The sequence below is a fragment of the Drosophila nasuta genome, chromosome 2L, assembly GCF_023558535.2.
Source record: "Drosophila nasuta strain 15112-1781.00 chromosome 2L, ASM2355853v1, whole genome shotgun sequence".
Lineage (NCBI taxonomy): Eukaryota > Metazoa > Arthropoda > Insecta > Diptera > Drosophilidae > Drosophila > Drosophila nasuta.
Window position 1 is genome coordinate 23,023,296 of NC_083455.1, and position 13,526 is coordinate 23,036,821.

Genomic DNA, 13,526 nt, shown 5'->3' on the forward strand with positions numbered 1-13,526 from the left:
CTCAGTCTCCGTCACCGTCTCCTTCTTTCTCTCCCCTTCCTCAACCGTCGTATCTCCGCTTCAATGTCGCGTCTCGCGGTGCCAGGCAGGCCATATATATGGACTACTTACGTGTACTGTGCTGAACAGTTCAACTGGCACTTGGACAAACACAGCGATAAGACCCCAAAACGACCGAACGACCGTCCGAACACTTGAGATACAAGAAATCACGTTAATAAAGCCAGCCAACAACAATAACAATTAATACTGAAAATGAGCCAGAAAATGAAACCGAGAAACCGACTGCGAACTGAGAACTGAGAACTAGAGAGCCCAACAAACTGATGCAGTTGCTGATAGTAACCCATAAATGTTTATCTACGAAATGTGACAAAACAAAAGTCAAATGAAATTTAAGGCAACCTGAGAAACTCACTTGGCTTTTGGAGTGCAATATTGTTTGTTGAAAGCGTTTGTAGTTACGCAATGAGGTGTCAAGATCGATAGGTCACGAAGTATTTCCAACTAAAAGTATATACTTTCAAATTATTATCAGTCTGGTTTTAAATCAATAAAAAGAATTCATCACAATTTGAACATTAAATAAAAAAAAAACAAAAAACAAAAGTATTAAAATATTACAAAATACAAAAATACTAAAATACTATATAATGCATTTATATTTATAATATTATATTATTTATTTTGGTTTTGACAAATTCGTACACTTTCCCATGTTCTTTTCCTCACTTCTCTTCTTTGGGGAGTACAAAGTTGGCACGACCAATATTTAATAAAAATACTAAAATACCAAACTACATACTATATACCAAATAAAAGTACACTTTAGATCGCCATTCTATCTATAATTCAATTTTAATATTATAACATTAATTGAGGTTTGAAAAATTCGTAAACTTTCCATATTCTTCTCTTTGGGGACAATACAGTTGAAACAATGAAAGTATCAGAAAAATACCAAAGTGCGTACTATATACCAAATAATAGTATATTTTAGAACGCCTTTACATTCATAATTCTATTTATAATATAATAATAATGTAGAGTATGCCACATTCGTATTGCGCTTCTCCATTTTTTTGTTTGAGGAGTACAAAGTTGAAACAACCTTATTTCTCCCTTCACGCTGGCTGTTCCCCCTTGCCCTGATCTCTCTCCGGCTAGGCGATAAGAACGGAGCACTGAAATGTGAGGCGTCTCAAAGTTCGCATAAATCGTTGGGGCGCTATTTGCTCTCGAGCGTTGCGTTTTATTTGGTTTTTAAATGAGGTCAAAAGCTGATAAGCACACTACGCTTATATTTGTGAGTATTTGTGTGTGTGTGTTTAATTTTAACACTCCGCGACACGAACGAACCCATGGCCTGGCTTTTGTAAGTCTGATTGCAACAAGGTCTGGCAAGAGGTCTAGACTTTTGAGATGAATCCATCAGCAACAGCTGCTCTAAAAAACTCTTTGGCGATTTATCAAATCGAAATCAAATTACACTTAAAAGAATCTGAGACAATTTTCTGGGGTCTGGGCGTTACGAAGAGGTCTATGAAAAATGGTCACATGACGATAACAACAACAACAACAGGGGGAGGCGATTGGGTCGCTGGCTGGCAGCTGTGTTTGCCAACGTGACGATATGTGTGTGTGTGTGTGTGTTTGTGTTTGTGTCGCTGTTGTTGTTGAGGGCCCCGTGACGTGCCCCAAAAGCCAAATAGTCAACAGCCAAATGGCAATGAACTTTACCGTTGCTTTTTGTTATTTCCAGAACTCTCGCTCTCTCTCACTCTATCTCTCGCTCTCTCTCTCTCTCTCTGTTGCTTGCTCTCTTGCGAACGTGCTCAGACACTTCGCTAGAGCTTGAAGCCTAGCCTAGCCCCTGAGACCCAGAGTCGGTCGTCTATTAGTACTATTGACACTTGTCGACCCAACATGCGGCCTGTCACTGTGCGGATCATTCACACACACACACAGACTCACACCCATGAATAGTTTATGTGAGTGTGTGTGTGTGTGTGTGTGATAAAAATACAGCACAAGCCTCAACTGGAAAAGTCAACAGTGTGTCGCCGGCGCATGTCGCGATGTTGATGTTGATGTCGATGCCGATGCCGACGTCAGCTCTACGTTTATTTTTTTACAATCTTCCATAGTCGGTCTCTCTAGCCACAGTCTACGGTTTAGCCGTTTCCCTCTCGTTTCTCCTCTCTCTGCTCTCCGTTCACTCTTTGGCCCCAGCGCGGCATTCGACATTCGGCATTCGGCACTTAGCACCATTGGCACCAAGCGATGCCAATCAGCAGCAGCCCGGCCCGCAACTCATGATGGACTCCCAACAGACGTTCAGAGTGAGGGGTGACAGCAGCGGGGTGGGGCAGGGCAGGCTGCAGATGGTTACTCGATTGAAAGCAAGCAAATGATAGCACAGTGGTTAAACACGATGCAAGTTTATTAGCGACATTCTAAAGATCTTGGAGCATAATAATTGTAGAACTGCAATCAAAATCTAATTTAGCAATTTCGAAATTTTTCTAAATATAAAATAGAGTTTTAAAAGTCCACAAATATTGGTATTCGTTATATAAAACATATAATTTCTTATTCGAAATAGTTTGTATATGAAATTTGCAAAGTTTTTCTAATGGATTCAATAAAAATTATAGTAATGAATAGAAATTGATAATTGTAATAGTTGAAACATAAATTGAAGTTTCTTAAAACTATAATATCGAAATACGATAAAATTGTTTCCAGATAAAAGTCAGAATGTCAAAAAAAAATGCGAATACTTATCGTATTTTAATAAAATATATAAACATTTCTAAGAATTTCAGAAAAATACGAATATTATAGAATTTTTATGGAATTTTTTCTTACAATTTAAGTTTTCAAGGTTTCCAAATAAGATTTCGAATAAAGTTATCGTAATGAATTGAATTTTTTGATGGTAGTTGTCGAGACTTAAAGTGTTTTAAAACAAAAATATTACAATACGAGTGAAATTTTAGTAATTGAACAAAAAAAAAGAATAATTTACTAGAACTCTTTATTTTATTTCTAATTTGCAAGGTTTTCATTTTTTATTTCATATAATTTTATCGTTATAAATAAAATTGCAACATCGGAATATACTAAGATTTACATTATTTTAAGATTATCTCTTACATTTATCATTGATCACATTACCATTAAAGATAATCTATCACAATTATCGTAAACTTTGCCACACTGTGGTAGCATTTCGAGGCGAAAATGAAGCCAAGTTGAATATGAGTGCTAACCAATGATAAACTCAATTTTATGATAAGCGTCGCAAAAGTAATATACAATTCAATATTTATACACAATTGTGTGGAAGTGATCTTTGAAATTTGATCCACGTTCGAGCTGCAGGAGGTTGTCCAATGTGTGTGTGTGTGTGTTTGGGTGTGGGGCAAAAGATTCATGACTGGTTTCCCGATGGCTTCTTGGAGTCTTTTGCGATTCTAGCGACGATCCTAACGAGCCTAAACTACAAATTGTTGTTAATTTCGCTAGTAAATATTTCATTTAATTATTTATGCTGCTGCTGGCAGTCGATGTTGCTGTTGTTGTTGCTGTTTGGTGTCTGCAACTCTTGAGGCACGGCTGCCATTAATTTACACCTTGGCATCATGCTTGCACCGTGGCAAAAGGTCAATGTTTTGGTTGGGTTTTGAGGCGCGGTCTCTTGCCACGCATTGATCTTCACTTCACTTCTTCTCAGCGTCTTTTTTTTCGCTTGTTTAATTTCTGCCAGTTAAATTACAATTAAATTATTTATATGCGTCAAAACGCAAAAGAGAGAGAGAGAACCTACGCATCGTAGAGAGTAAGAGGAGGAGGACTGAGCAAATAAATAAATGTTTGTGCTATGTAAATAAACAATTTATACGATGGGCGCGACGGAAGCTTCAACCGCACCATAAAGTTCAATGTATGCCACTGCGGTCAGTCCTATAAACCAGTGTGTGCAAGTGTGTGTTTATTTGTTTGTGTGTGTGTGTGCGAGTGTGACAGAGTGTGTACTCTACTATTGACTGAATGAGCATATTGGTGAGAGGCCAAAACTAAAGGCGAAAAACATTTATTGATTTAACTTTAGAAAAAGAAATTTTAAAAACTAAAAAAGAAAAGCATTTATAGGTTTAATAACTTTAGGAAAAGAAGTAATAAGAAAATGCGATTCCTAGTTAACTAACAAAAATGACCCAAAATATTATAAAAAGTGAAAAACTTACAACTGATTATTGATTTAATAGCTTTGAAGATAGAAATAAATAAGGAAAAAGTTAAAAACTTGAAATCAGCATTGCAAAGCACATTAAACAACGTTTAAGCTCTTACTTTGATAACTCAATATATATAATATGTTACAATTTAAAATATTATTTATTTAGAAAAACTTATTTTAACGAAATTCATTAAGTTTATTGCAATTGTTAACTATTACAAAAAGAAAATGATAAAGTTCTTATCAAGACTCAATTTTTAGCTCTGACTGAAATCTCTTGAAATCTTCTAACACAACCTTATTTAATTAAAAAATACAAAACGATGTAAATTGCATTTGTAACAGATCATTCAGTTTAGCTTACGCCTATATTGCCTTACTCAATCTTTCTCTCTCTCGGCATCTCTCTCTTTCTTAGTTCTCTCTCGTGAGAGTATTTATTTCTTCGCTTCTGCTTTCTCACCGTATTCGGAAGCGTTCAACTGTCAGCGCTTGCATGTAGTAATATATACTTATATATACAAAGTAAATATACTTATCTTAGTATGACATAAGAGAGTGTTAGCTTGCCATTTAAAACACTTATTAAACTCAAGTCTATTACTAGTATGATGTAAACTTGGCTTACATATTTGCAGCTAAATCTATAAATAAAACGTTGAACTGCAATTGAACAGTGAGTCAACGCATTAGATCGATCCCTTAATTCATCAAATTACTCATATATCTTGCTAGATACAACAAAATGATATCATCTTGAACTGTAACACCTAAAGATTATGTTCAGGTTGCGGTGAAGTGATGTGAACTCAATTGGCTTTTCAACTATGACAAAGTATAATAAGTGTAGTAAATATTTTAATATTTTTGAATTAGCCAAGTTTAGTTAGCTAAAGTCATCTATAGAATTGAATAGAATAATAGAAATATAATTATATATAAGATGGAGGACTTAAAGATTTTTGTTGCCTTTAATTACACTCAATCAAATCCACATCTTAGTTTCAGTAAATGCAATAATCTTGTTATAAAATCTTTCAGCTTCTTCCTTTAAGCAAAAGTACTGTTTAATCAATCAGATACTTTAGACCACGCTTTTGCTTAATGAATCACAAACTATATGCACTATATTGAAGGTAAAACTATAGTTCGAAGTTGTTGTGTATTTGTTGTGCGTGTGCTCGAGTATCGAGTACTTCATTGTTGTTACAGTGTCTCGACTGTTGTTTTGTGTCCGGCTGCGCACTCATCACCCCGATAATTAGCTTAGGGGTTCAACATTGCAGGTCAACGGTTTTGTTAACATATTATAAGTTATGTTAACCTTTGGCCGATTTGCATGCGAACCTCAACGACCCCTCAGCTGAGCCCCTCTTTTTGTCGTTGGACTTGATTCCGATTCTGAGTCGCGCATTTGTTATGTATTCCGATTTCGATTTACAGCGAAAGTTTAGTGACGCACTGCGTAATTTCTCTCTCTCTCTCTCTCTCTCGGTCTCTTTTTTGTATTCACTCTTTGACACGCTTCTTTTCTCTCTCTTTTTCAGGTAACACGCCCACCGACATTTTGCAGCAGAGACCAGCGAAGGCGACGACGGCAACGCCAGTGAAACATCAGAACGAGGAGCAGGAACAACAGTTCAATTCATTGCCCGCGGCGGCGGCCACCAAGCGGAAGCATCTCGAGCGGCTGGCCAGCGATCTACGCCAGCAACAACAGTATCTCAACAGCAGCAGCAGCAGCCACTACAATAACAACCACAGCAACACGGCGAAAATGCTCAGCGAGCGTTCGCTGCTGCTCAGCGGCTACGGCGCCATCGATAGCTCGAAGAAGCTGTGCGAGGCCAGCAGCCCAACGACGACAACAGCAACGGTTGCTGGCGCTGCAGCGACGGGCAACAGCAGCAGCATCATGCAGGCAGCAACACCCTCAGCCACAGCTGCCGGCAGCAATACCTCAAGCTCAACCTCCTCCTCCAGCTCCTCGGGCTCATCGTCGTCCGTCTCAGCGTCGTCTGCCTCCTCAGCAGCCACTGCAGCAGCAGCCACAGCGGCAGCAGCAGCTGCTGCTTATGCCGCATTGTACTTGGAGAAGGTGAAGCATGAGAAGCTGTCGTTGCCGTTGGATTCCTTAAAGGATGCACTCATGGAGTCGTCGGCTATTGCCAACATGCACAACAACAACAACATTTCAACAGTCAGCAACAACAACAACATCAGCAACAACAACAGTAGCAACAGCAATAACAACAGTAGCAACAACAGCAGTCATCAGCAACAGTTGCTCGCCATCAACAGCAGCAACGTCAAACGGGAGCGACTCAGTCCCGCCACCAACATCATCAACAGCAGCAACAACAACAACAACACTAGTAACAACAACAACAATGGCGAAGTGTCTGTTTCAGCGGCATTTGCCAGGTGAGTTAAACGTTATTAATGATTTCTCTTGTGACTTTAACAACAATTTACGCGGCTTTAACCAGCTGCAACGAGTTGAGATAAATTCTTGTGGTGGAAAGTATTGCTTAGAGTGGGATAATACAAGCAACAGTTAAGTGCGAAGGCTGTTTAAGAGTTTTCAGTTTGAACTTGATTTATATTATTAAACTGAGTGCAACGATTTAATTTGACGATTAATTTATTGTATTAAATAACTTTGTTAAACTTCGACGGGCTTCACTTTAAAGTGCTTTGGCAATCTTTACTTTATGTGAAACAAATTTTGCCAATACCAATTAAAGATTTAGCTTTACTATTTGTTCTCATTGAGATTGTAGCTTTACCAATACTGTTTAAGATCAGTATCCATGGTGGAAAATACAAATTAAGTAATATATTTATAATAGGCTGTTCCAAGACTTTATACCTTTTTCCCCTAATCTTTCAAAAATAGCATTTTAGGTTTAGCCTTAGGCAGAAAAGGCTTTATCTAGGAGCATATACCAATGGAGGTCCGGAGCTGTACCAGTATAAAATATTATCTTATATTTAAGTAAAGTTTCATTTTTAATTTCCTTCTACAAAAATAAACTTCTGCACTCTTATTTACAGAGTTTTATGATTGCTGACTTCAAATCTTTCATTTAACTTAGGTTCCAGGTTTTAAACGATTTTATTTAGAAGAAAATCTTTGTTTTCTTTGCTTTAAACTTATTTGAACAAACTTTCTTAAACAAAGTACAAGATACAAATTAAGCAATATAATATGTTTTACACTTTTCCTCATCTTCTAAAAATAAAAGATTTTGTAACATAGTTTCGCCTATACCAAAGCGAAACCTCTTTTATAGCTTTGAATTACTTTACAGAAGTATTCATTTCTAAACTCTTACAAAGTATTTGAAGATCCTAGCCATGATCTCTGGTAGTTAAGGATTTCAATGTTTAAAAACATACATAATATCTTTGCTATTGAATCCCTTGGCAATCAACTCCGGTAGTTAAGGATTTTAATACTTTTATTTAGAAACACAAACTCTTGAATAATAAAACTCTTACGTAAATAGTAGAGCATAGAAAGGAAGCAATACATTTTATCTTATGCTTTATTCTTTGGCTTTGAAAAATGTTGTAGTTTGTCCCAGCTATTTTAAGATTTTACTTCCTTTGTAATTAAATATTTCAATACGTTTATTCAGAAACAATCTTTTTTTGGGATAACATTAAGTGTAACAAGAAGCATCATTTCTTTGAGGATTTCTCCATATTTGAGCTCTGTGTGCTGTCGCGTTCACTGCTGTTTCTGGACAAGTTGACTGCACTCTGGCGATGCCCACTGATAGTGGAGTACATGTTGTGATAGTGATCGCGACGCAGTTGCTCAAAGTGCTCGCGGCGCTGGCGTCGCTGCTGCTGAGCCTGAGCATCGCTGGCATCAGTCCCAGTGCTGGTTTCGTTATTGTTGTTGGGCAGGTTGATGGTAATCGATGGATTGTTGGACAAATGATTGCTGCGATAGCTGCCACTGACTCGCAATATGGAAGTGGGTCGAGCATTCAGCTGACATTCCTGCTGCTGCTGTTTCTTCTTGGCATCCATGATCGATCTGTGTTTTTGTTTTCGATAATTTCAATTTTTTTTTCTCTTTCTTTATGATAACTGACAATTTTGTATATGCTAACTTTAAACGAAAGAAAGACATCTTTCTTTCTATTAATTTGAGGCTGTCGTGCGCCTGACAAATTAATTAACATTTGAGGCAAATTAATGCCACAAAAAGTTCAAATCGTATAGCATCGATATCAGTTTAGTTCAGCTACCGTTTCGAAAAAGGCCCCCAAAAGATAGTCAAATTAATCAAAACGCTTAAATACAAACAACGCACACGTTAGCTGTCAAAAGGAAACAAACAATCGACAGAAGCAACAAAAGGCTGCGAATAGGCGAAACAGACAAAAAAAATAAACATGAAATTTAAATATAAATCAAATTAATAAACTCAACGCCAGCGGGGCCCAAACAAAAGCAGAAAAAGATGAGAGAAAAAAAAGAATGCCCAAGTTGTAATTAATACGCACAACTAAATTAATGGCGCTAAGCCACCAAGTATAGATTAACTAATACAGACAATTTATCAAAACAGAATTAAGAATAAACTGGAGCCTCTAAGACGACAAATTGTGGGCACAAAACGAGCTAAAAGATGCCACAAACAACACAACAGCTACACCTATAGATACATCTACAGATTGAAAGATACATTTGTGGCCTAGTTGGTTGAATAGCTGCTTGAGTTGACTTGACTTTGCTTGTCTTGGGCTTGGGCTTATTGGCTTATTAGCTTATTAATATTAATGAGACATGCTATTTGGCTCTTTCGGCACCTGAGGTGTGTGCCTAAATCTTCTTAGACAAAGTCACGATAGTTGTTGCCATTGCCTTAAACACATTCCATTTGTATCTTTGTATCTTCACATCTTTGCTTGGAGGGTGGTCTCTCCTTTCCCTCTCCCTCTCTCCTCTCAGTCTTCGTCTACATTCTTGTTGAGCTCTGATTAACCAGAACGAATCAAAATCGAGGGATTCAACAAGTTATTGGGCCATCGATAACTTTAATTGAGTTGCCTAAGCAAAGCTTGGGCTTTTTGTGTTTCTGTTGTCTGCTCAATAATATTAATTATGTGAGCCAACTTAATTAACCAAATTGTTTATAATAAATTGGCTGCATAATTTGACAGCGTTCGTGATGAATGCTAAACGCGATTAACTCTGCGTGGCGTGAGTTTTGTTTTTAATTGAATTAGACAAATATGAATTCCTAATGGGCTGCTTAGCGATTAGCTGAATAAAACATAAATTAAATAAATAAACAAGTGTAACATAAATAATATATATTATTAATATTTGTAAACAATTTAAACCCAACGATTGCCTTTTCGTATAAATCAATCAACTTTTGACATCGACAATTTAAATGTGATTGAAGGTTAACCACAAAATAACTCGACCAAAAGATATTCTGTGAAGAAGCATAGTTTGACATTACAATATTACATTACAATATTTGTGAGTAAATTTAAAAGTGGAATGTGAATCTAAGAGTTAAAATTGAACAGTTTTTGCCACTTCTGATAACTTAAAAGTCTCTGAAGGTCAACTATAAAATATACCGACTAGAAGATATCCTGTAAAGGTGAATAGATTGACATTAAGAATGAATATGTGAAAAGTATTTCATATTCAACAAAAGGCAGAAGAAGGCTACATTACAAAATAAGTCGACCCTAAAAAAAGAAAATAAAGAGTAAAGTTGAGTGTGCTCGGTATTATTCTTAAAATATACCAAATAGTATACCACAAAAATGTTAAAATATATTGCCGAAGGCCATATTTGGTATATCAATAAAGTACCACATTCAAAATATACCAGACTTGAACCCAAATATTTTCGTCTCAAATACGTCAATCAGCTTTTGACACTGCTGATAACTGAAAACCATCTGAAGGTCGACTTGAAGATACCCTGCGAAGATTAATTCAACATCAATTCAACAATAACTTCAATAGCATAATTCTAGTGCTCACTTAATCCGAAATGTTTGCATTGCATAAATATATATCGACATCGACTCGAGGGTTTTGAGTCAAGAACAGCTCAATTGCAAGTTGCACTCGAGAAGCAGAGACTCTTAACCTTAAGTGTCTAAATACAACTCTCTTTCTCTCAAGGCAAGTCAAACGTTAACATTAACTTTTTTATAATCCGCGCAATTCGCACTCAACAACATTCAAGCCCAATCCAAGAGACTAGCCAAGTTTAAGATGATGCTCTTGAGGCCAAGATTTGTGTTCGTTCATCACTTTGAGATCAAGAACTCTGTCTCTCCAGAAATGGTAATAAATTTGTGTATGTTTCGGGGATCTTTTTCTCTTTTTTATGAATATGATTTTTGTTGCTGTTGTAATTTGATGAGTTTGTATCGTATTTCGTTTGGGGCTTTTGTTTGATTTTTCATTGATAAACCTTTAGTTTGATTTTTGCTAATTTATGCAGATTTGTTTTTGTGTTCTCGCTCTTGCTTTATAGAGATTTTATTTGCTGTCTGTCTTGAGGTTCGCGTGTAGGCGTAACAATAGACACCATTTGCATATGTAGAAACACCGCCCCACCCAGCCCCAAAAAGCCAATTAGCCATGCCATAGATCAAATCCGTTAGATACGCAAAGAGTTGAATCAAATGTTGTTCGATTGTAAGTTACGGTAGCAGTAAAGAGAGCGGGGGGAGTGGAGGTGGAGGTGGAGGTAGATCTGGCAACATAATCGCACCATAAACAATTTGAACAATTGCTAAGAACAACACTGACAACAACAGCAGCAGCAGCAACAACAACACAACTAAGTAGCTGCTACCAATCGCCAAAGCAATTTGCAATAATCAACATTTTTTTTAAAACAAAAAACACGAGACAACAAACAGCAAACAAAATAAAAAGAGAGAAAAAAACGTTGTAGAGTTTGTTATAGTGCAACAACAGCAGCAACATAAAATCGACAGCCAAACAGATCACGATAAATCAATGGCTGTAAAAAGCCAGCAACAGCAGCAACCAACACAACAACAACCAATGCAAAAACAACAACAACAACTTACCTGCTTTATATATAAATTTGTGCAGGCTGCCTCCGAAGCAGCAGCCAAAAGCAACACGAAATGACCGACGACGTGCAGCACGAGTTGCTTTTCCCTCGTTTCGTCTCGCCTTGCCCCGCCCACTCCACCTTCCTCCCACATGCAGCTCCTTGTTAAATCTCCCAACTTGATTCACTTGCATGCAGCACTTGCAGCTGCTGTTAGCTGACCCGCTGCTGATTATTAGCCATGGCTCGTGGTTGCTTGCAACTTGGACTTGCAACTTCGACTTGCGACTTGCGACTGGGGACTGTTGGGCTGGGCCATGTTGGTGGCATGTTTTTGAGTTATGGCCACGTTAGGAGCGTGCTACACCTTGTCGAACCCATTTCAGTGCTCTGAGCTGCGAGTTCAACTCCACTTGGCAAATAGTATTCAGAGTATTCAAATGCCCTTTTTGCTAAATTATCTCTGTCTGCATTCTTGAGAGAACAATTTTCATTTATGAACAGTCTATAAAAGAAAAGAAAGCGTTGAACTTGTAAATTTAGTATTAGATTTAATTTTGTTATATATATATTTTATAATGTAATAGGGAGTATATATATCAAGTGTAGTGGCTGGCATTTTTATTTCAGTAATTTCCTATTCCTGGAAGTATAAATTCTTTTTTAGTATGGAAGCAGTCACTACATCATTTATATTTAACAAATATAACATTTATATTTCTTGCTAATTTTTATAATTGACTAAAATATAGCTTAATGCAAACTCAGAATTCGTCATTTGAATTGAATTCTTCAATTACACAGAAATTCAACCACAAATTGTTGACTGTTATATTATTGTTTCTTGATTTATATTTTATGGGAATTATGTTAAATAAACTTTTTTCTAACTACGAGCTGTACGTGAAGAAGAAAGAATTTGCAAATTAAATATTTATTACTTCGATAATGCAACTAAGTATTTAAAGCCAACATAGATTTGCAATTTTACAATTTTACAGCATATTTATTGTTTTATGCTGTATATAATACTTATATGGCTTTTATCTGTATTATACAGTCTATATCGATCGCCGCAGTCTTTGACAGTTTGCGGAACTATGCAGAGTGTGATTAGCATTTCCCGGAATGGTGGCAGCAACATCTCGTTGTTGCTCTCCCTCTCTCTCTCTGTCTCTTGGCGAAGCAAGGCGACTTTTCGCACGTCAACTTTGCTTGGCTATAACTCAACATGAATCGTAATCGCATTAAGTGCTGGAAAATAAATTGCTAAATATGAGAGACGTCAACACGGATGAGAGAGCGATTTGTGTGTGCTTTGGCTGCCAGCTGCCAAATGCCAAATGCCAGTTGCCAGTTTACCGAGTTGCCTGATTCGATTCCAAGTTCGATCTTCTCACGGAAGCCACTCATTAGCATGTCAAATGGAACGTCAGCCTCCTAGATAACTTCTAGAGTGGCACAAATGACAAATAATCCAATTGTATGCGACACCTAGCTTGAGGGGAAGAGAGGCAGAGAAGGAGGGGACTGACTACTAATTAAATATTAATGCTAATTTATGGGCCACAAATTAGTCGTGTCGATCGATATTTTAAGCATACAAAAATGATGTCAGCCCTCGCTGCTTGATTAATTCATTGTTCATTCAACTCTTTTTTTTTACTTTGCAGATCTCGCAGCGCCACGCCCTCATCGGTGTCGTATAGGGGCGGCGGTGGCGGTGGCATTTCACCCAATCAACAGCAACAGCAACGTTTAAGTCCGCCCAGCTCGACACAAACAGCTCACATGCCCCTCCACAATTTGTCCACAAATCTGTTGAACAGCTTTCAACAAGCCGCTGCGGCAAGCAGTCAACGCAGCTCAGCTGCCACAGCAGTTAATAATGCCACAAGTGGCGCCACCAGCGCTGGCAGCACTGGCAACAGTCCAGCTGCAGTTGCTGCAAATGCGGCAGCGTCAACCACAAATGCCACAGATTTCTCCACGCGCAACTATTCGGATATTATGCGCTGCCTTGCAGCCAAGTACAACAACAACAATCCCAATGAGTAAGTCATCGTATTAAAGCAAATACTAGTGTTATCTTACAATAATAATTTCATTGATTAAGCTTAATAAGCATAGTTCATAGTTCATTATTAGCAATTAATCTTTAAGAGTTTAATACCACTAGGAAAGAATAGACTTAGG

General features: G+C 37.4%; 1 protein-coding gene across 3 annotated transcripts in view; it reads left to right on the top strand.

Moving 5' to 3' along the window:
* Window positions 1–13,526, top strand: part of LOC132791359 (platelet binding protein GspB) — a 75,141-nt gene that overhangs the window by 38,782 nt on the left and 22,833 nt on the right. For all 3 annotated transcript variants that reach the window (XM_060800245.1, XM_060800262.1, XM_060800253.1), the window contains exons 3-4: window positions 5,794–6,670; window positions 13,004–13,384. In XM_060800245.1, the coding sequence (XP_060656228.1) occupies window positions 5,794–6,670; window positions 13,004–13,384 (1,258 nt within the window). The remainder of the gene's footprint in view (window positions 1–5,793; window positions 6,671–13,003; window positions 13,385–13,526) is intronic.